Source organism: Artemia franciscana, chromosome 12 (genome assembly GCF_032884065.1).
Source record: "Artemia franciscana chromosome 12, ASM3288406v1, whole genome shotgun sequence".
Lineage (NCBI taxonomy): Eukaryota > Metazoa > Arthropoda > Branchiopoda > Anostraca > Artemiidae > Artemia > Artemia franciscana.
This window is the reverse complement of record NC_088874.1, coordinates 28535982-28560612: the sequence shown is the minus strand read 5'-3', so window position 1 is coordinate 28560612 and position 24631 is coordinate 28535982. Positions and strand designations below refer to the sequence as shown.

Sequence of the window (24631 nt, the reverse complement as noted above, 5' to 3'; positions counted from 1 at the left end):
GCAATGAAAAGCTTCTGCAGCTCACAAAGCAGTCTTGGTTTTCGTCTCAAGCAGCCGAGCGAACCTTACGATGGTTCGGGCATCTGCTTCGAATGCCACCACATCTACCCGCAAAGATGATCTATGACTTCGACCCAATCAAAGTTGGTTGGAAGCGACCTCGAGGCCGACCAAAGAAATGTTGGTCCGACAGCCTGTCCGAGTTCTTAACGATGGCAAACATCAAACAGGGCGAAGAGCAAATACTCGCCATGGACCGAAGTGGGTGGAGGAGGCAGACGTCACCCTCTACGCCGAGCAGTGCCCGGCAGGAGACTTAAGTCAAGTAAGTAAGTAAGTCAAGTAAAAGCTTGAAAAACCCTTAGGTGTGATAGTTAGTGCGAGAAGGGTGTCATAAGGAAAGGTACACTATGCCACACTGACCTCAAATACTGAGAGTTTTCAGAAGAAACGCTAATAGAGATTTTTGCATAAAAACGCCCGAAAAATGTCTTATGTGTCAGCCGTTGAGTGTCACATGCTTGGGATTGTCATGGAATATCAAAATCTAGTAATGAAATGGCAGGTTTCCGCTGTTCAAACAATAAACAGTGGTCATTTTAGTTAATGAATTTATTTTCAGGGAAACAGCTTGAAAAACGCTTAGGTGCGATAATTGGTGCCAAAAGAGTGTCATCGGGGGCGGTTCATTGTGCCACGCTGACCTTAATTGATAGGAGCCTTCAGAAGAAAGGCTAATGAAGATTTTTTCATCAGGTTCAAATGATCGATTGTAATGTAAACGAATATGTTGCATGAAAATGCCCGAAAAATGCCTTATATGTAAAAATGACTCTATTAGTAAAAAAAATGCGCTAAGAGCAATCAACAATAATATCGAATAATACTGTCTAAAGCATTACTCAACAAGCAGGTGTACTTCAAATATAACGCAGATAACTTCGGAGACCACACTGTTTTTCCATGACGAAAGTATAATAGTTCAAAATAGGGATGAAACCTTTTAATCGATGGTGAACAAAATTTTAATCGACAGTTGTTCTCTGCTGATTAAAAGGTTTCATCCCTATTTTGAACTGTCACACTTTCTTCAAATATAACCAAACTCTAGTAATCGATTTTCCCCTTGGCATCTCAATTGTTGCAGTCATAGTAAAGACGTAATCAATAGCTTAATCATTGTTTTATGTGTGACGTGGAAATTCTCTGCATGTGGAATTTATTAATTCGTAGAATCTATTTACTCAATCGTAATACTAGAAATAAATGGCTAGTCCAGCTGTCTTGGGCGCAGTTCTGTTGGATGGTAATTGCTCTTTCGAATGCTAATGGGAGAAAAGTCATTAGATTATAAAAGTTCCCTTAGAAAAATGCATTGAAAAAAAAACAAAGAAAAAATCTCTTAAAGTGTTATGTAATACCGATTTGTTTACCGTCATTACATAATATACCACATGTGCGCTGTCATTATGTAGCCCCACGTGTGTACGATCATTACGTAACACCCATGTGTTTGCCCGCCTCAGTTACAAGCGGGGATTTTCCCACGGGGTCCTTCCCAGTCGAGCGTGTCGCGCGAGATTGCGTCATTCCCAATGAATCTACCAAGTCACGTAAGATTACATCACCCCAGTTAATCTAGCTAGGCATGCAAGCTTGCGTCACATCCCACGAGTGTACCGATATTGTGTAACACCCACGTGTGTGCTTCCCTCTCTTACAACCGGGGCTTCCCTATGGGCCCTAAAGAAACAAGTTACGTTAGAATGTGTCATCCTTAACACTGGTAAACATTCTGTATTACATAAGAATTAAAGAAATCACGAAGAAAAACGTCTTGAAGAAAAGTGTCTTAAAAAACGTCTTGAAATTTCATGAAACGTCTTGAAGAAAAATGTCTTAAAAACGTTTTGAAATCTCTCGAAAGGTCTTGAAAAACCTCTTGAAGAAAAGTGTCTTAATAAAACTCCCCGCTTGACTAGTGGATTCTAACACGTCCTATTATGTAAGACGCCAAACTCTATTACGTAACATTCAAAGAAATCCTGGGGGTAAAGAAGTCCTGAAGGTTTTTTAAAGAACAGTCTTAAAAACCTTGGGGTAAAGAAGCCCTGAGAGTTTTAATCTTAGCAATCTTAAAAATCTTGATAAAAACCTGACCCTCACAGGTTTTTAAAGTAAATTATTATAAAATTATATAAAACCCAAGGAAATCCTTATGCAGCGGTATCCCTGAGGATTTTCCCTCACCCCTAGGTTTTTTAAGGCACAGACGCCTTCATCTCTTAGAAAACTTTCCCCATGACGTATCAGCCACCCGCGTCTTGAGGGACTCATCGTTCAGCTTAAATCTTTAAAGGAACAAAGGAGGAATGGGTATAGGTGTGTTCAAATAGATTGACCCCTCACTACTGTTGATGTCATTTTTGGTTGAATTTGATTGTACTATAAATAGCACCTTAAATAGAAGATGTATCTTAGTTTCTGTATCTTAGTTTAATGGTTTGGCATTACTCACTGAATTAAGTCTCGTTTATTGTGTGTTATAGTGTATTGTGTATTATATTGCATTGTGTATTATAGGTATCATTTGATTTAGCCGAGTATACTGCCAATGTAGACGCATTAGGTACTCTCAGAATTATGGATGCTGTTCGAACAGTTGGATTAGAAAAGAAAGTTAGATTCTATCAGGCCTCCACGTCTGAGCTTTATGGAAAAGTTCAAGAAGTACCTCAGAATGAGAAAACGCCATTTTACCCTCGATCTCCATATGGTGAGTACCTTATTTTCTGTTTTATGATTAGTTTATGTTAATGACGAAGGGTTTTATACTCTCTTCTTTATCAAAGAAGTAGGTAAAACTGACTTGGGTTATAAGTTCTCCTGTATGATAATTGGTATTGTGTAGAAACTTTGGAGACAATCCGTTTATTTTTTTATATAAATACCTCAATTAAGTCAAACCAACTAACCAAGCCATGGTGTATCTGATGGTAGAGCTTGTGGATGGTATAACTTTTAATTACTGGGTCGGAAGTTCGAGTCCCGTACTTGACGTTTTTTTCCGTCGGTAAAAGGTTCAAATATTGAGAATATATTCTTTTTTTAAGCATAAGTTGCATTTGTGAACGATTTGTGTTAATGATAAGTTGTTAACCACTAGTCTTTATGAACGAAGTGGTCCAAACTCACTTAGGACGTAAATTCTGCCTTGTAATAATTGGCTGTGACAAAAAAAAAACTCTGTAAAAAATTCGGTTTTTTTCATCCAAATATCTCAAGTTGGCTGAATGTTTTAACGATTATACTCCTACACATGCTCGTGGATCGAAGCCCCCACACCAGACCTTCCTCCAGACCTTAATTTACCCCCCCCCCTAGCTGAAATTGAGTTTCTGCAAAAAATCTTGTCAAAACTAGAAGTCTGCATAATTCAAGTAACCAGGGAAACAGGTCGTTTTTTTTAGTACATCTTTACCTTTATGGTAATATGTGGATCATTTTTCACTGTCATTTTCACTTGATTTGGGAAAATTGACTCCAACTCCCCTCCCCCTGGATTTCAATGAAATTATGTCACTGCTTTCCCTGGTATTAAGAGTCCTAATTGGTTTCAAAGGAAAATTGTTATTTATGACCACTGAAGACATAAGTCGCAGCCAATGTAACCTACAAAGCAGTCAACGCCATCAGTAGCATTTTTTTTTGGGGGGGGGGTAGGCTGTGTCTTTATGTATTTTTTCCCCCTCCCACCTATATTTTAATTTTTTTTTTAGTTTTTTTCATTAAAAAATGCTGCATTTTGATATTGTTATTCAAAAAAAGAGAGAAATTATATATGTGCCCCTGCCCAAATATTGGTAAATACACTCCCCCCCCCTTAAATTTTTGTGAATCAACACCATTGATCTATTAGATTGCCTTATATTATATCAAAATACAACTGCGTCATCCAATAGTTCGTGGTAACCAACTGTAGTAAGGAGCGACCGGCTCAATAGTAACCGAAACTCTGAAACACGGAATTTTGATACCAATAGTTGCATCAGAAGAATCGCATTTTAATGCTGATTTCAAATATATAAATTTAATCAAGTTTAATATTACCCATCAAAAGTTACGAGCCTGAAAAAAATTGCCTTATTTTAGAAAATAGGGGGAAACGTCGCCTAAAGGTCATAGAACCTTGACGAAAATCAAACAATCAGGCTCAGCGTATCAGAAAATTTCAAGCTCCTATATACAAAAATGTGGAATTTTATATTTTTTGCCAGAAGGCAGATCACGGATGCGTGTTTATTTGTTGTTTTTTTTTTTCAGGGGTGATCGTATCGACCAAGTGGTCCAGAATATCGCGAGAGGGCTCATTCTAACGGAAATTAAAAGTTCCTGTGCCCTTTTTAAGTGACCAAAAAATTGGAGGGCACCTAGGCCCCTTCCCATGCTCATTTTTTCCCCAAAGTCACCGGATCAAAATTTTGAGATTGCCATTCTGTTCAGCTTAGTCAAAAACCTTATAACTATGTCCTTGGGGACGACTTCGTGCCCCACAGTCCCCGGGGGAGGGGCTGCAAGGTACAAACTTTGACCATTGTTTACATACAGTAATGGTTACTGTGAAGTGTACAGACGTCTTCAGGGGTATTTTTCGCGTTGGGACTGGGTGTATCGGGGGAGGGGGGTTACGTGGGAGGATATTTCCATGGAGGAATTTGTCATGAGGGAAGATAATTTTTATGAAGGGGGTGCAGGATTTTCTAGTATTATTAAAAAAAAAACAATGAGAAAATAAATAATTTTTTTTCAACCGGAAGTAATGAGCAGCATTAAACTTAAGACGAACAGAAAATATTACGTATATAAGGGAGTCCGTCTCCTCCACAATACCTTGCTCTTTACGCTAAAGTTTTTTTAGTAATTTCAAATATTTATTCTACGGCCTTTGTGACTCAGGGGTCATTCTTAAAGAATTGGGACAAAATTCAAGCTCTATTATAAAGAGCGAGGTATTGACGAGGGGGCGAACCCCCTCATATACGTAATAATAATACACAAATGTAGAAGTTCATTATGTAAGTTAATTCTTAAGTTACGTATATTTATTACTAACAAAAACGTTCGTAAAAAAATAAAAAATTCTTGTTGCATTTCTCCTCCCCCTCCCCTTTGTCTTATCAAAATCGTCCGATCAAAACTATGAGGAAGCTACTGAGCAAAAAAAAAAAATTAATGTGCAAATTTCGTTTTAATTATTCATGTGCGGTGAGCCAAAATCAAAACATGCATTAATTCAAAAACGGTCAGAAATTAAACTAAAAATAAGTTTTTTTTAACGGCAAGTAAGGAGCGACATTATAACTTAAAACGAACAGAAATTGTTCCGTACATGAAAGAGGTTGTCCCCTCCTCAATACCACGCTCTTTACGCTAAAGTTTTTTATTGTTTTAAAAAGTAGAGTTGTGACAAAGACTCAAACTTTAGCGTAAAGAGCGAGGCGTTGAGGAGGGGACAACCTCCTTCATATACGATACAATTTCTGTTTGTTTTAAGTTTTAATGTCGCTCCTTACTTGCAGGTAAAAAAAAAACTTGCTTTTTTTTAATTTGATTATCTAGAAAGGCCGTCTCCTCCTAGGGATTTTACTGGATAGTGCTCTAGAGTCAAAAGAAAGAAGAGACTGGATTCATTAGTATATTATATATTATTACATTATTTATTATATATTAATTAATTATATATTTATGATTTATTAATTTGATGCTAATTTTATTTTATTTATTATTGTCCTCGTTATTTATTTACTTATTTATTATTCTTTTTGATTGATCTGTTTATTCTTTTTGGAAATGGAAAATATTCTCAAGCTGGAAAAGTTTTTTTTTTTTTTTTTACTGGGTATTAAGCCAATAGCCAGGGGGGGGGGGCTATTAGTTAGTATTTTCCTATTTTGTTGTGTGCGTGTGCGTGTTTTTCTTTCTGTTTTTGCTGTTGTTTTCTCCTCCCCCCCCCCTCTGCATTCCCGGCCATAGAGCCGGGAATACTGTAGTTTATTTGGTTTTATTGTTTGATTATTGAATAAATCTATCTATTTATCTATCCATACCAATTTTGAAAGATTTGTTGGATAAAGTCTTTTCAGAATTTCACATTGTTTTCTTACTTTCATATTCTATTATAAGTCTACTATGTGCTGTAATAAGTTCTCAACTAAAAGGGAATGCAGTATATTATTTCCTTTTGTATTATTATATATTTCCCTTCGATAGTATTCATTTATGGCTCTAGCTTTTAGTTAATTAAGGCGATGTACTAATTTTGATACATGGTATGTTCAGCGGGTACCCCAAGCTGTAAAAAAGCTTCTGAATGTTCATTTTCATCAAAGAGAATAAGAGAAAATATTGTCCTATATTCTCTTTTCTAAAAATGTGCTTCAATTCCATTGGTTTTATTTTTGTATAATATTTTGCAAGCTCATATTAAGCATGTGTAAGAAAAGCAAGGCAAATAACGCATACCTTTTATTAGCTTTCTGTCTGTTTAAAAAGCTTTTAGCTTTTCGTCAAATTTTAAGCAAAGTGAAAGAGTACAAAAAGTGATTTTCTTGGATGAAGTTTTAAAGCTATTAAAAAAGAAAAAAATTTGTGTCGCAATTTTTTTTCCAGGTAAACTCTGTTTTCTTTGTGGTTTTATCCTAAGTGGTAAACTTATCCTAGATTCATAGTAATAAAAAAAATAATGACAAATTGACATTGGAATTAGATCGAATCTTCGGAAATTTTTCTCTGTGCCAAGAGATTCACATGTTTTTGTTGGAAGTGAGTATTAGGGGTGCCGGACATTGTAAGAATACTTTTGTCCCTGATTGGTTTGAAACTTACAGCCAATGTGGTATCCAGGGGGTAGGGGCTTTGAACCCCCCCTCCCCGAAATTTTTGTCCGACTTGTAAAAATGGAACGAAAATGTACATAAACACATTCTTGATGGGTGTTTAAAGTTTTTTTGTAATCCCCCTCCGTCCAAAAAACACATCCTCCTCTCCCAAACAAAAACCTGGATACGGCCTAGCTTACACCCCGTTACAGCCGCAAGTTCTTGGATTGAATAGAACCTAATGTGTGAAATTGGATTGTAATATATGAACACACAAATGGAGACGGAAAAATAGAAAATAAGTTTTGGTTTCCCTGAAAACGGGGCCCGGCGAAAAGCCATAAATCTTTGTTTCTGGATGGTTTAAAACTGGAAATTTTAAGTCCCTGAGCCAAAGAAGCTTTAATCTACGAAATAGTTTTAGATTAGGGACACCCCTCACTCCAAAAAAGGGGGGCACTAAGAAGGGTCATTTTTTCAATTGGCTTGAAACGTATACCCCCAGATCCATGCACAATGGAGAACGCATTGAACTAGAAAAATTAGTTGTCCTGTAGATGGTGTTTGAAACACTATGCTAAAATTTGTGTGAACTCTGTGTAGGCCTACCCTTCCTTGTGAAGGGATCCGGCGACATACCTTTTCAAGAAGCTTTTATGTATTGGAGAGGGAAATCGGGAACGCTATCTTGCTTGTTAAGAAGTGAACAATAGACCCAGGGAAAAAAGAAATTAATAGATTTCAGTTATTTTTCGGTTGATTTAGTGACTTTCTTCAATAATCTAGTGATTTTATGCTGATTTAGTGATTTTTTATTTATTAGGCAGTATAAAAAATCACTAGAAATAGTAATAAATCACTAGCGCTGGCAACCCTGCCAATGGATTGAGACGACTATCTTATCTTGCTAACAAGTTCTACTTCCACCTGTTACAAAAAAATAAGTTGGTACAAGACTTAACCAAACTTAATTTTGTCCCTTAGGCTACTTCTTGTTACTATCGGTCTCGGTTTCGTTTGGCTTCTCTGCAAATCTATAATAATCCGGCATTTACGATGTCATTTCTACTTACTTTGATAAAAATTGGCAAATTTTTGCAGTTGTTAAATCTTTGTATAAGCCTATCTTCCATGGCGCCAATTCATGAAAGTGGAGAGTAGAGGGACAAGGTTTTTTTTAACGAAGATATAAAAAATATGTTCCTTTTTAGTCTAGGGGGGGGGGGTATTTTTCAACTTTTTTTTAGTGAGAACACCGAAAAGGTAGCTTTCAAAATATAATTGACGCCCCTGAAATCTACACCATCATTTAAGTCTGGTATTCTAAACTTCCAAATCGAAATGGAAATTTTTTTCTTTTGGCTGTCAAATAGTTAGGTTTTTGATCAGATACATTTATATTCAATTTTCTCAGACTTGTAAACTTGTATTTTTAAAAATCGCCAAATAGATTTTTTTTTCTTCTGTAATGTTGCCTTTGTTGGTGGTACTTGTGTATTGTAGCGATCACACTTAAGAAGTGAAGCTAGTTTAATCATAACAAAACCTTAGTAACGATATTATGGAAACTACAACAGAGATTTGTAGAAAGCAGGCCGCCTAGAACGCATTATATTAAATACATAACCTAATCAACTCGATATATTAAATATTTAATAAAATATACCTGCATAGTAGTTTATCTCACTGCGGCTAAGATATCTTCGAGTGCGCACAGAGAAACTGGGTTTACAAACTATCAAAAACGACAGTTTGATCGCTATAATAAACAAGTACCGAATTGGCAAATTCTCAAAGCTGTAAAATCTGTCAAATTTATGAATTCAAACTGATCTCTTCACTTTTCTCAAATTGACGTTTCGGCACCTTGGATCTTTGAAAACTGCCAAATGAAAACATGCTGCCCTAAACAGTTTTTACGCGAAAAGGGACAAACAGTTTGAGTAGCACATTCTTGATCGTCTTCGCTCTCTGTCACGATATAGTACAATTTTTTACAGGGGTGGATCTAGAGCAAAATCTTGTGGGGGGGAAGGGGGCAATGTGACAAGGACGCCAACGAGCAAAATCTTGGGGGGGGGGTAATGTGACAGAGGAGGCAATAATCGACCAAATTGACAAATTTATTCAAAAAAAGAGTGAAAACAAGAAAAAAAGCGAAAAAGAGCGACAGAAAAAATATCGGGGAACCCAGGGCCCCTTCGGCCACCTGCATTCGCCGGTTATTTTTTAGACTATAAATTTATGGTATATAGTAAAAAAAAAATCAGAAATGGCTTTGTCTTACATTATTTCTGCTTAAAAGTTTGAAATAGTGTTTAACACTTCAATATCTTTAAACTAAAAAATTTCCTGCGGATTAATGACATTTTCCTAAATTTCAACTCTCCTAATAGTAGTTGATCTCTTTATTATTTTATCCTAAAAACGGTTGACATTTTCAGCCTTTTAGATACATTGGGCGCTTTATCTAGACAATTTTGGAAATGCCTTTAATAAATTAAACAAGATTATCGTCATCCATTAGCCAAAATATCAATGATCTGATTTCAGGTAGATAAGTTAGGCTGGTTTAAACCTGTGAAAATAAAAAAAGATGAAAATATTTTTACTTGTATGTATTTTTACAAGTAAACTCTATTTCTCTGTGCTTTTCCTTTTTAATTTTTTTAAGTTCAGTGACGTCATGCAGGGAGGGGGGGGGGCAAAAATATATTTTTCAGAATCTAGGAGGGCGCAATTTTGATGTTTTTCATTTTTTTTCTGTTAAAATATTAAAATAAGCCATTTTTCAGTGAACATTTAAACAAAGGGTATTTTCACAATCTAGAGTGCAAAAATAATCTTGGGAGAAGGATAAATGCCCCCCTTCCCCCGCTTCTAGTTGACGAAACTGATTTAGTTCAAATGCTTTAATAAAATTATTTATCATGCTTTTCCGCTTTTGAATTTTGCGCTTTGTCAACCTTAGCATGTATATTTGGTGACAATTAACAGCATGAACGGTCTATGTAATGCCAGTCTCTTTGAAATCGCTTAATTAAGCTTCAGCACTTGGCAAAGCTCCAATTTTCAAAAGTTAATGGCTAAATGTCATGCATAATTCCTAAATGTTTTTACTAGTTTTTGGAACCTATAATTTTTTCTGCCATGTACACATAATTCTTTTTTTCTTCATTTTCTATGCTTTGCTGTCAAACGTTGAAAATATCAAAATTTGGACAGAAGCCTTGTTACAAAATAGAAAAAAAAATGTCACATAATTCCGAAGATTTCACATTTATAAGGGTTCAGTTATTAAGTTTATTTATTAGAATTACAGGCATGACTACAGAGAATACCTGTATTCGGTATATAGATCTTTCTTTCATAAGATTGGAAGCGTAAAAAATACGCAGAAATATTTCTCTTGCCCTACAAAAGTCACTAAATATTGCTGATAAAGCTGATGCAGGTAGCAGGCCTGTGTTTACGAATGCTATTTTATTATATATGATGAATTACGCGTGTTATTTTGTTAATTTCAAAGAGGGGTCCAATTAATTGTGGGAGGTGGGTTGACGCTTACACATGTATTACAACCATTTGCTCGAGTTTCTAGATTCCAGAAATTATACGACTTTTCGGAGATTTTTCTGGGAAGGGGGGCTTTGGACCATCTTAAGGAGGAATTCCTGATGTATTCTTAAGAACCTTGTAGTCGATTCTTCGAGGAAGCTTTACAGAGCTTAGTGAATTCCTTATGAAGATGCCCTTCACCAATGTCGCATTATTCTTCCTTGTGGCAACTACAAATGGTTAGACAATCTTTCCGACTGTTATTTCTCTGACATTGTCAGTTTTGAGGAAAATGGGGCTCTGGGGTGTTTTTTCAATTGATGTGGTAAAAGCCCGGATAAGGTTGCTGAAGTAGCTTCAAAACAGCGATTTGCTCTTTACTGGATTTCAGCTAAGAAAAATCCAAAGACTTTTCCTGTGGGTATTACTTATAGCCGGAGCAACTTATGCCCGTATACGCTTAGAAGGAGCAACTTATACCCGTATATGCCGCGCAAAATTAACTTAAAAATCTTCAAATATAAATTGATTCTATGGTAAAAGAACCTGCATGAACTAATTTTGACACATTTTTCTACATTTCACATGTACAAATCAAATTCAACGTGAGTACATCAACCCGATCAAGCTTAACTATCATACCGTGCATTAAACCTGTTAAATATATCTCTTAAAAACTATGCTCGATCTTTATATAGCAGCTATGGCTCCTGATCTTCTTCTAGCTAGTGATTTAGAGTGATTTTTGTTCTAAAACTAGTGATCTTTTCTGAATCTAGTGATTTTTCATGATAATGCGTTTTGAATATTCAATCGAATAAATCATACAAGAAGCTAATTAATAAAAAAACGAAAATAGTGATTCTCTTGCAGCACCTAATATGTTCCAGATTAGCATTTATGCAAATGTATCGCCCTTGAAACTTCCGTCTTACCACCATATCAAGATGACAGGCAAAGCTAGTTAATTCAGTCTTTCTACTTCTTCTTATTTGGTAGTAGAATACTTATTTTTGGACTTTTCTACTTCTAAGTATTAAATCTACTTGTTTACTTACTTTCTACTTATTTTTGGAGGCTTATGTTTTCGTGCCAGCCGATTATTCTGGTTTTGGGTCTATTTGGTCTGTCTTGGTTCTATTTGATTATGTAGTTTGATTCCGTCTAATTTGATTCTGATTATTTGAACTTTTTTTTACCTGATTTCTTAGTTGATTATTCATTTACACAGTTGCTTGACCAGTAGAAGGGAGGTTGGAAAACCTTTGCTGTTGAAAATCTAAAACATAACGTGTAACAAAACTTATATGGATAAAGCTTACTGAGCTTGGTTATATTGGAATCAGCAGATATCTCCTTCCCAATATTCCCCCTGGATAATTTCGGACGCTCTTTAGAAGGAATATTGAAAGTTCTACTCAGATATCCTAAGAGGTGACAAAAGAACCAGATATCAAAACAGTGCTAGGACAGAGGCTGGGTGGTCTCCAATAATACTCGACTTGTGAAAAGGACTAGAACCTCCAATTTCCGATTAAATGAGTCCCCTCCAAAGTTTCTACAACCTCAAAGGGAATATTGAGGCTGAGGAAGGGCCAGCCCCCTCCTATACAGAAAATTCTGCCAATTTTGGGTTTGATGTTATTTTTTACTTTCATAATAACAAAGAAGAACAGAAGTCTTCCCAGAAATCAAGAGGGGTTAAATATCAATATCTACCTCCTTCCTGCCCCTTCCTTAAAACTAATTCTGTTTTACCTGGAGGTTCAATAAGACTTGGGATGTTTTGGCATTAGAATACAGCCTTTGAGGCATCTGCCGCTTTCCCATCAACAGTGGAAAATAGCTGGGGGGTAGTTTCCCTCCGACAAATTTTGTATCTTAAAAAGGGCGATGGAACTTTCGATTTCCAATTGAATGAGCCCCGTCTATCGACATTTTGATGTGCCCATTTTGTTCTTTCTCTTTTGCTACTCAATTTTGCGTGTGGGGAAGTTTTCCATGGGGGAGGGGGAGTTTTCCGGAGGGACGCAGGCTTCCGCTAACCTTATTGTTATCGTAAACTGAAGACTAGTAGGATTTATACAAGATACTTGGGTATATAGGAATGACTTTATTCATGCAGAAAGTTTTCATGTACTATCTAGTGGTTTCTAGAGTTAATCTAAAGCTGAAAATTAGGAAGGGGAACTACCCTGTGAGAAGCTATGATGTTGATAAACTCCGGGATGAGAATTCCAGAGAAACTTTCGAGGAACCGTTGAATACAAAAATGGAACATCTGAAATTTGACAGTGTAGAAGATGGATGAAATAATTTTAGTAAAACAGTTTCTGAATCGCTGATGGTCTCTTACGGAGGAAAGCTAGAAACGTAGTTGGGAATATTAGTGAGAATAGTTAATGTTTAGTAGAAATGAGTAGGGATATACACAAGAATTACTTGAGGAAAGGATTTGTCTGGAAATAAAATGAAGATAAGGAGAGTGGAGAAAACATTAGAATACAAATTAAAGAGGTCTGAAATATTAACCTTGGATAAACCTTCTGTAGATACAATCAGGTGAATAGAAATAAAATATTGTATTGGCATGTTGAAATTTGAGAAGAAACATTCAATCTGGACTTTATAGGAATGTTCCAAGTATTAGCGAAATGATTAATTAGCGAAAAATTAAAAAAATTAGCGAAATGATTAGCGCAAGAGTAATAGCGAAATGTTAAAACTGATCGTGATAATAGTTACCATTTTGGAATCAGCTGTAAATGGCGATTTTTAAGCACGTTTTTAATATTTGATTACTTCGGACTGTGGTTCGTATTTTAATAGGAGATGTTTTTAAGTATTAGAATCCTCCTTACTCTACCGAATCTAAACGAGCTCTGCCTTGCGCACCTCTAGGCATGTGAAGACCTAAGTCTGAGTGAGAACATAAACGACATTAAAGTTTCGTGTTGCCTAATCAATTTCTTGGCATGTTTTTATCCTTCAGTCCTTCAGTTTATGGGTAAGACGAGAGTTTCAATTCAGCTTCATCTAAATACCTTCTTGAACTGAATATATTCTTCCTGTAAGGGGACGGGTTTATTCTTATTTCTTTTCATTTTTTGTATGAATATATTCTTTATATGTTTCAGAGGGAACACATAGTTTAATTACAAAAATCCTAAAAAAAAGCATCTGTGGATGTGAAAGGGGGCGGGTGGGTACACAATAGGCGTCCTTCCAAGGTTGGCCTCTAAAAAATAATCCTTCCCTTCCAAAAAAGGAAGGTAAGTGTATAAAAATGAGTATGGTTCTGAAAATACACTTTAAAATATGTCCCGTGAAAATGCTTCAAAGGCCCCCGGAAAAGAATCATAACGTGTTTTTCTGTAAATTATATTCTCACGCTAAGAATAGGACTTCATAAGTCAGCGAAATTGCAGGAAATGCTGATTTGCAAACTTCCTTTTGTTTTTGCGGATAAATGTTTGTAAACATCTTAATATCTTGTACAGTTATGATACAGAAGCTAAATAATTGAGGAAGTATAGTGACCAGAGCAATATAGGCTATGCTTTGCCAAGTTGGTGGTTAATCATGGGTTGCTAAGTTGACCAGTACTATGAATTGAGATTTTTATTATGAACAGGGTGAGAGGGAGAAAACAAATTCAATAAGTATGAAGCTTTTTAAGTAAAGCTCATTTCATATTTTGACTTAAAAATGATTTATATACTTCTGGTCGTGTCTGCTTTCGCTAGAGTGTTGGGGGTTGAGCTTCTTGAGGGTAAAATTTTGAAGCTGTACAAAGATCTAAACTCCTTGGGGGGATCCTCTTACATGATACCTTGAGGACATACCTCCTGTACCTTAGGCTATTCTCTGTCATAGTTTATCTTCTGAAATTTGGAAATTGAAATGAATGCTTCGTTCAGTAAAAGTGTAGTGGAGCAAGCTTTGTTGTTGTTTTGTGTGTTAATTTTACTCTATATTAGATTCTTATTTGAGTCGGGCTATATCTAGGATTTCGTTCGGGGTGGAAGACAAAAAAAAAACTTTAAAAGACGCATCAAAAATGTGCTTATATGCAACTTTATTATGTTTTTACGAGTCAGATAAACATTTCGATGGGGGGGGGGGGTTTCATTTGTTAAATGAAATCGAGAGAATTGTATTTGTTAAAGCCTTTCTAAATTTTTGTGTTGAGACTACCCCCCCCTCCTTCAAGGAGTACATGGTGGGCCTTTGGCCAAAACATGTCATTTTTTTAAGTTTCGTTACAAATATCCGGTGCCGTGCATTATAGTTTGTTTTTAACTCTATTTACTCTAAATCCAGCTGGCCCTCCTTATTAAAATATTACTTAACTGTGTCATAAATAATAATATTTATTTATAACCCACTATACAGGAAATGAAGTAGAGTAACGCAAGAAAAGAGAAAAAAAAATACATTTAATATCAACACAAATAAATAAATATTGCACTAAATGCGCTATGGCTACCCGGATAAGAGGGTGGTTAACATCCAAGGTGGCATAAATATTCTCTTGAAGACGACTACTTTGTCTGACAAAACAACTTCATCTGGAACGCCAAAAATCCGCATAATCTTTCTATTACTGTATCTGTGAGACAGATACAATAAAAACTTGCAATATCGGAAATACATAATTCTAATATGGCTAATATCCCTTGGTCGGAAAAGGATATGAAGGCCAGTTGGGGACAAAACCGCATGGTCACTAAAACTTGAGTACAATTTAGCCAGTGCTTTCCTGTTATATCTTCCCCTGTTGGGAATAATTTTCGCGTACCCTAGTTTAAGCTTCTCTTCAATATCACTCAATGCCCGGAAACGAAATAATGTAAGCGATTTGCAAATATTGATCCCAAGCCGTCGGAAAGATTCGACACATTTTACAGAAAATAAACCGCAGTCAAGTGGCGTTGCGGAAGATTTTGAATTGGACACTAAATATTCGCATTTTATCAGTGATAAGGCTTAATCCAGTTTCCCCATACAGCCGCGAAAAATAAAAGTGTAGAATAATTTCCCCAAAAAGCTTCAATATGAAATAAATGCCCAGTAACTGTCATTGTGATTTGGGTTGCCACTGGGAATTTAGCAACATCATCAGATAGACTTGCGAAAAATTGGGAGTCTAATCCTATGGTATTAATGTACTTTTTGAAAGTACTTTTTTACAAGATTGATGATACAACTATTTTACCTGTAAGTTCAGTCACAAACCAATGGCAATGCATTTTCAAAAATCTATAAAGGTGTAATTGTTTTTAAGAATTGCAAGACTGGTAATTTTTTAGTTTATTTGGACGAAAAATGTTGTCAAATTTAACTAATTAGTTTTACTTATTTATTTTCATGGTTTAACATGACTACACTAACGAAAATGGGTACTGCCCTAAAAACTTAATACCCAAATTATAGAAAATTGGGGTTTGGGGTACATACAGATTTAATTATTATAAGCTCGAATACGCTCAGATTCACTTGAAAAATTCAAAAGTTTGCAAAAACATCCCCACATATTAAATAATATTGATTTTTATTTATAGTATGTTCTTCATGAGAGAAGGTTTAATATCCATGTTTTCAATAATTTCTTAGTTCCGTTAAAACCGTTTTTTTTTCTGTTTAATTATCCATGTTTTTTTCCAAGATCCGAAGCTCGATACTGAAATTTTAAGATCCTGGAACAATGCCCAATAAGTAAGACCCTGAATTCGATGCATCAGTAAAGATAGGCACAGAAATTTTGTATTTTGTACATTTTAAGCTTTTTTTCAATTTCCACAAAGAGAGGTCATTGAGAAATTCTTAAGAGAAGCCTTCCCTATCCTTGAAACCTGTGCTGAATCGAGGGGGTCGATTGAATCTGTCTGGCTTGTAAAAAAAAGGGGGCAACACATAGTAAAAACAATTGGTATAAGAAACAAAAACTGAGTAATACCTTATTGGTGTGAGAGGCATAGATTTCGGATTTGTAGGGGTTGTCTTTTCTGTCTCACCAGGGGGCATTCGTAATTATAAAGCAAAAGTTAGGGCTAATGTGTGCTAGGATGAGAGAATTTAGGGTAAAAATGAAATTTATCACCTTCTTTTTTTATTGATTTGCCATTCCGGCTGTGCGTGTAATTTAGGGGTGATTGGCAACCATATTATTTTTTTTTTAGGTGTTGCCAAATTGTATGCATATTGGATCGTAACGAATTACCGAGAAGCATATGGCATGTTTGCGTGTAATGGAGTTCTCTTTAATCATGAAAGTCCTCGACGGGGTGAAACCTTCGTGACAAGAAAAATCACAAGATCTGTCGCCAAAATTGCTCTGGGACAGATGGACAGATTTGAATTGGGGAATTTGGATGCCAAAAGAGATTGGGGACATGCAAGGGACTATGTTGAGGTTCTTGTTTAGTTTTTCTTTTTGGTTTTGTGTAATTGCTATTGACTTCTTTTGCAAACTTCTTGTCGTCATGAACTTATATAAGATTTATTTCCGAAGAATATCCATCACAACCTTAAAACACAATCACCATCACAAATAAAAGATGAAGTTATTCAGATTTGGAAAAAGTCAATGTGTAAAAAAGTCAAAACTGTCAAAAAGTTATAAAATTGTAGAATTTATAACGAAACTAAATCTTATAAAATGCAATTTAAGAAAAATAAGCTATAAAAAGAAAAATTTGGTAAAAAGGGAAAGAGCTGTGGACTCATTTCATACAGCAACAACAATTATCTACAAGTTATAAAAATAATTAAAATACGTTATAGAAGAATCAAAAAGCTATAAAAAGATAATTTTTTTTTCTGGCCATGGAGCCTTACGTGGCCATAGATCCTTGATTGTTTTTGTTGTAAATTTATTGGTTGAATAAATTGATTGATAAAAATTGAATTAAAATCGCAGAATTTGTAACGGAACTAGATCTTTTAAAATGCAATTTAAGAAAACAAAGCTGTAAAAAAAAATTCGGTAAGAAGGGGGAGAACTGTGGAAATTCACTCATTTAATACAATAACTGTATATCGAAAAATAGGTAGATATTGAACTTGATTGAATCTGATGCCATGAACAAGATGACATTCCTGTAAGCCTATATATATATATATATATATATATATATATATATATATATATATATAAATCGTACAAAGAGAGATAAATCCTTTTTTTAAGACAGCGAAAAATAATGATGAAAATTCTGGATAATTATTCGCTGATGACGATCGCTGTGTATGTGATTGAAATATCTGGAATTTTTATCATTGTTTTTCACTGTCTAATAAAAGGATTTATCCCTATTGGAACTGTTATTAGTACGTCATGGAAAGGCAGTATGGTTTCAAAAACTATTGTTTTTGAAGAAAACAGGGAATTAAATAGTGTAGATTATAGAGCGCTTTGATCGCATTTCTTTCGTTTCTTTGTTTTTTTCGGCCAGAAAACCAATAGTGAATACAGATGTTCTGTTTTTTGGGTATTTTATCAAGCACCGAATTTCAAAAAGGGAGGAGTGTGGTGTGTCAAAAAGGCAACAAGACTTGAACAAAGTCTCGAAAATGGCCAAATGAAGGGTTTTCTCGCTAGTTAGAATTTGAAGGAAATATTTAATGATCTTCAAGGCAAAATCTTCTGTTTCCAAAAAGGAATCCTGAGTTTGAACTGAGGCTATCATATTTGAGAGACTACCGTAGTAAAATAAAACCCGAAAAAAGGGCCCTAGAAATGGAAATATCAAGACATTACAAATTGAAAAAATTATTAGGAAATAAATGTTTGACCTAAGGCCGAAGTCGTCACAAGAATATCACACGACTGCACTCTGATCGTTTGAATTGGCTGCATCTTTAGCAAACCTGGACCAAAGAGCATGGGTAACTTATAAAAATGGGAACTGGCGCTAGTGTCCGCGAAAAAAAACATCAACGCCATCTAGTGTTTGGTGACACTTGACATTTTTTCAGTGTAATAATAAGAATAGTTAATTTAATTAGTGTAATAGATGAAATTAAGTAGTAATAAGTATCTGATCTCAGCTCCTGACAAAAAACCACTACGGAGCTTGAAAAAATGTATAAGTCGCCAGATGCTAGATGGGGTGATAAATTTTTTTCGTCGAACTAGCACCAGTTTTTGTAAGTTACCCACACTCTTTGGTCTGGACTGCTACCTGATTCCCCACTTCCCAGAAATTGCTAAATGAAGACATGGCTTAAGTGAATCAAAAAACAAATTAGTTTTACTATTTAATCGGGAAGTATCGATTTTAAAATATAGTGAACTACTCTATTATATCCATTCGTAATCTTCATGCATTTGCTTTCTGTTGCCACATAAAACTGCAAAAATATTTTTTGCAATTGAGCTGGCCATACAGAGGCGTGAACCAGGGAAGGTGTTGTTGATTAGAGGTAATATCCTGTCATTTTTTGCTATTAAATTATTGTTTTGTTGATTTGTGTGAAAAACAATAAGTTTTCGGTTTTGAAATAATTTGAACAAATTCCAAAATTGAATAATTTTCGATTTTGAAATAATTTGCTATGTGTAATGCAAAAAGTTCGACCTTTTTTTTTTAGAAATACATGTAATGTGTTTATATAGCATCGTTCAAACTTTGAATTCCGTCTTCAATCGAATCTGTTCGGTGTCGGTGGACTTTTGACCTGTGAATTCTAATATTGTGACCGTTCAGGTTTATGATTCAGTAAGCTTGAGACTTGGTCCAAGATTAAGTCCAGCGACTTAACGTCGCTTAAAGGTTAATCAAGATTTTCTCTTCATGCATTAAAAAAAAAAATTCAAAAGTTTTGAAAAATTAACTTCACTTCGCAATGTTGCTCTGCATTCAGACCTAGTAAGACAAGTTATGTCATTAATGACCGAATCAAGATAATTTTTGTCAGTAAACACTGCTACTCCGAAAAAAGCTTATGACAGAAATTTGGCTAGGTTTTTGGCAACGCTGACCCAAACTCGAACTTTAACTCGGTTACAATCCAGGAGTTGCTTGTGTTGGAAAAATACGTAGGAAATCGCGTTCTAGTGGAAAATATTTTTGGCCACATAAAAGTATCAAGGAAGCCTATTATACTCCAATGGACAAGTCAAAAACCACAAAAATCCCTTTTAGGGACTGATGGTTATTCGCATGATTCACTTTAATCTGTTTCTGTTTTGCTGGTTTCTAGATGTGCAGGCTGTTTAAAGTATTTATACAAGGGGCACCAGAGTTCCAAAATTATTGCCCCAAAATATTGTATTTTACACGTTCATATTCAGTTAAAAGAAGTTTTTTCGCACTCTTGATAAATTAAAGAAATGTTGTATTTGGGGTGCTCGGGTGATATGTGAGAGAAACGCTTTTTTTGTCGGTATTCCTTTTTTAATTTCAATTATTTTTAATCGTTTAAGGTTCTGGATATTTTATCTCTAGGTGTTTATACCTGCCAATTTCTTTTTCTGTTTTATTCCTTCATTTTTATGATAGACAAGTAATGTGGTCTTCGTATTGTTGCTGAGTATATTCTTGTCTTGTTAATAATTCCACAGAAAAACAAGAGCTAAGAGCTCATATGGCACTTGTGACGAGGCGAGAAGAGCTAAGAGCCAAGAGATCATATGGTATGAACTCTAACAAAATTCTATGAATCAATAGATTAATTTAAAAAGGAAAATAAGAGGCTTAATGCCGGTCAGGATTTAAAATAAGAGCTCTGAGTCACGATGTCCTTCTAAATATCAAAATTCATTAAGATCCGATCACCCACTCGTAAGTTATAAATACCTAATTTTTTCTAATTTTTCCTCTCCCTTTAGCCCCAGATGGTTGAATCTGGGAAAGCGACTTTATCAAGTCAAATTGTTTAGCTCCCTGACACGCCTACCAAAGAGAGCGAATCCAGTACAATTCTGTCAGTCACGTATCAAGGACATTTGTTTATTCTATCCTCCAAGCTTCATCCCGATTCCTCCACTCCAAGTGTTTTTCCAAGATTTCCCCCTCCAACTCCCCCCAATGTTGAAAGATCTGGTTGGGATTTCAAATAAGAGCTCTGAGACATGAATTCCTTCTAAAAATCAAATTTCATTAAGATCCGATCATCTATTCGTAAGATAAAAATACCCCAATTTTGACGTTTTCCAAGAATTCAGGTTTCCCCCTCCAACTCCCCCAATGTCAAAGGATCTGGTAGGAATTTAAAATTTGAACTTTAAAGCACAAGATCCTTCTAAATATCAAATTTCATTAAGATCTGGTCACCCTTTCGTAAGTTACAAATACCTCAATTTTCAAAATCACCCCCCCCCCCCAATTCTACCAAAGAGAGCAGATCCGGTCCGGTTATGTCAGTCACGTATCTTAGACAGGTTTCTATTCTTCCCATCCAGTTTATCCTGATCTCACCGCTTTTAAATATTTTCTAAGATTTCCGGTCCCCCCAACTGCCCCCCCCCCCCCCAATTACGCTTGATCCGGTTGAGATTTAAAATAAGAGATCTGAGTTACGAAGTCCTTCTAAAAATGAAGTGTCATGAAGATCCGATCACTCCTTCGCAAGTTAAAAATACGTCATTTTTTCTTATTTTTCAGAATTAACCCCCCCCCTCCCCGCCCAATAGAGCGGATCCATTCCAATTATGTAAATCACGTATGTAAGACTTCTGCTCTTATTTTTCCCGCCAAGTTTCATCTCGATCCCTCCAATCTAAGCGTTTTCCATGATTTTAGGTTCCCCACCCCAAACTTCCTCTAATGTCACCAGATCCGGTCAAGATTTAAAATAAGAGCTTTGAGACACGATATCCTTCTAAACATCAAATTTGACTGAGATCCGATCAACTGTGCGTAAGTTAAAAATACCTGATTTTTTTCTAATTTTTCAGAATTAACCCCTCCCCCAACTACCCCAAAGAGAGCGGATCCATTCCGGTTATGTCACTCATGTATCTAGGACTTGTGCTTATTTTTCCCACCAAGTTTCATCCCGATCCTTCCACTCTAAGTGTTTTCCAAGTTTTGGGTTCCCCCTCCCAAATCCCCCCCCCAATGTCACCAGATACGGTCGGGTTTAAAATAAGAGCTCTGAGACACGACATCCTTCTAAATATCAAATTTCATTGAGATCCGATCACTCGATCGTAAGTTTAAATACCTCATTTTTTCTAATTTTTCAGAATTACCCCCCCCCCCCCCCAACTACCCCAAAGAGAGCGGATCCGTTCTGGTTATGTCAGTCATGTATCTAGGACTTGTGCTTAATATTCCCGCCAAGTTTCATCCCGATCCCTCCACTATAAGTTTATTCCAAGTTTTAGGTTTCCCCCTCCCAACCCCCCCCCCCCCCAATGTCACCAGATCTGGTTGGGATTTAAAATAAGAGCTTTAAGACACCATATCCTTCTAAATATCGAATTTCATTGAGATCTGATCACTCGTTCGTAAGTTAAAAATAACTCATTTTTTTAATTTTTCAGAATTACCCCCCCCCCCCCAACCACCCCAAAGAGAGCGGATCCGTCCCGGTTATGTCAATCATGCATCTAGGACATGTGCTTATTTTCCCACCAAGTTTCATCCCGATCCCTCCACTCTTAAGTGTTTTCCAAGATTTTAGGTTTCCCCCCTCCCATATCCCCCCTAATGTCACCAGATCCAGTTGGGATTTAAAATAACAGCTCTGAGACACGATATCCTTCCAAACATCAAATTTCATTAAGATCTGATCAACAGTTCGTAAGTTAAAAATACTTCATTTTTTCTATTTTTTCGAATTAACCGGCCCCCCACTCTCCCCCAGATGGTCAAATTGGGAAAACGACTATTTCCAATTTAAGCTGGTTCCGTCCCTGAAACACCTGCCAAATTTCATCGTCCTAGCTTACCTGGAAGTGCCTAAAGTAGCAAAACCGGGACTGACAGACAGACAGACAGACCGACAGAATTGGCGATTGCTATATCTCACTTGGTTAATACCAAGTGCCATGAAAAACATAAGAGTTCCTATTTTTGAATTTTTGGATTGAATTGCTTGAATTTTTGGATTATGCTATAGTGTTCTTGTTGAATTGCATAAATATTATCATCATTGAATTATACACATATATACTCATATGCACATATATACATATATGTATATCTATATATATAAAAATAAGTTGTCTGTGTGTGGATCTGTGGATGGATCAGGTGACGTCATGTTTGTTCGCATATGACGTCTGAATTATTTCACACTAATACAAAAGAAGAAAAAAACTAAAAAAGGTAAAAACTACAAAAAAAACTAAAAAGAAAAAAAAACTAAAAAAGCTAAAAAACTAAAAAAAACTAAAAAAAGGTAAAAATCTAATAACTAAAAAAAAACTGAAAAAAATAAAAAAAGGCAAAAACTACAAAAAAAATAAAAACTAATAAAAAAACTAAAAAAACTAAAAAACTAAAAAAACTAAAAAAAACTAAAAAAAGGTAAAAAACTAAAAAAAAACTAAAAACTAAAAAAGAAAAAAACTAAAAAAAAGGAAAAAACTGAAAAATAAAAGAGAAAAAGAAAACTAAAAAAATATGAATAAATATATATAAAAATAAGTTGTTTGTGGGTTATGTCTGTCTGTCTGTCTGTCGTGTGACGTCGTGTTTGTCCGCATATGACGTCTGAATTATTTCACACTAATACAAAAGAAGAAAAAAAACTAAAAAAGGTAAAAACTACAAAAAAAACTAAAAAGAAAAAAAACTAAAAAAGCTAAAAAACTAAAAAAAACTAAAAAAAGGTAAAAAACTAAAAACTAAAAAAAACTGAAAAAACTAAAAAAAGGCAAAAACTAAAAAAAAACTAAAAACTAATAAAAAAACTAAAAAAGTTAAAAAACTAAAAAAACTAAAAAAAGGTAAAAAACAAAAAAAAAACTAAAAACTAAAAAAGAAAAAACTAAAAAAAAGGAAAAAACTGAAAAATAAGAGAAAAAGAAAACTAAAAAAATATTAATAAATATAAAAAATATAAATATAAATATAATATAAATTAGCAATCAACAAAGCACCGAGACACAAATGACGACCGGGACACAGGGAGTATAAATGACGACCAGGACATAAGTAAAAAAAAAAACTAAAAAAACTAAAAAAATGGTAAAAACTACAAAAAAACTAAAAACTAATAAAAAAACTAAAAAATCTAAAAATCTAAATAAACTAAAAAAGAAAAAAAAGAAAAAAGGAAAAAAATAAAGGAGAAAAACAAAACTAAAAAACGAATGTATATACAGACCGGGACACCGGGATACAAATGACGACCGGGACACAGGGAATATAAATGACGACCGGGACACAGGGACACAACTACAATGGGGACGCCGGGGGGCACAGGGGGATATAAATGACGACCGGGACACCGGGACACAAGGAATATAAATGACGCCCGGGACACTCAAAGAGAAATCACAGACTGGAACACCGGGACACAAATGACGACCGGGACACAGGGAATATAAATGACGACCGGGACACAGAGACATAACTACAAAGGGGACGCCGGGGTGCACAGGGGGATATATAAATGACGATGGCGACTCAGGGAATGGTCGATTAGCAATCACCATCAACAAAGCTCAAGGGCAATCATTAGAATCATGAGGTATAGATCTGAATACGGATTGTTTTCCCATGGACCATTATATGTTGCATGTTCAAGAGTCGGTAAACCTGACAATCTATTTATATGCACAGACAATGGGACAGCAAAGAATGTTGTATATTCGCAAGTTTTACGTAGTTAAAAACATATATATATATATATATATATATATATATATATATATATATATATCTATATTCACAGGTGGGACATAGGGACACAACTACAATGGCGCGTAACTAATATGGCGCGTAACGACTTACGCGCGCGGGGGGGCTTGGGGGGGGCGCGAAGCGCCCCCACCAACTAGGTGTTGGGGTGGCGCGAAGCGCCACCCCAACAGCTAGTATAAATATATATATATATATATATATATATATATATATCTATATGCATATATATATACATAATATACATATATACATATATATACTCAAGATTTTCAACCATTTTGCACTGAAGTATATATCTCGCTGGAAATTTAATGTAATTTGCCAAATCTAGTTTTACTTAAAATCATTTTCGTTTCTTTTGAAGGTTGTGCA

The 24631-nt window shown here is 35.3% G+C and overlaps 1 protein-coding gene across 1 annotated transcript in view; it reads left to right on the top strand.

Moving 5' to 3' along the window:
• Window positions 1-24631, top strand: part of LOC136033952 (GDP-mannose 4,6 dehydratase-like) — a 54019-nt gene that overhangs the window by 17227 nt on the left and 12161 nt on the right. Inside the window, exons 3-4 of the mRNA XM_065714976.1 lie at window positions 2584-2776; window positions 16619-16851. Coding sequence (XP_065571048.1) covers window positions 2584-2776; window positions 16619-16851 — 426 coding nt within the window. The remainder of the gene's footprint in view (window positions 1-2583; window positions 2777-16618; window positions 16852-24631) is intronic.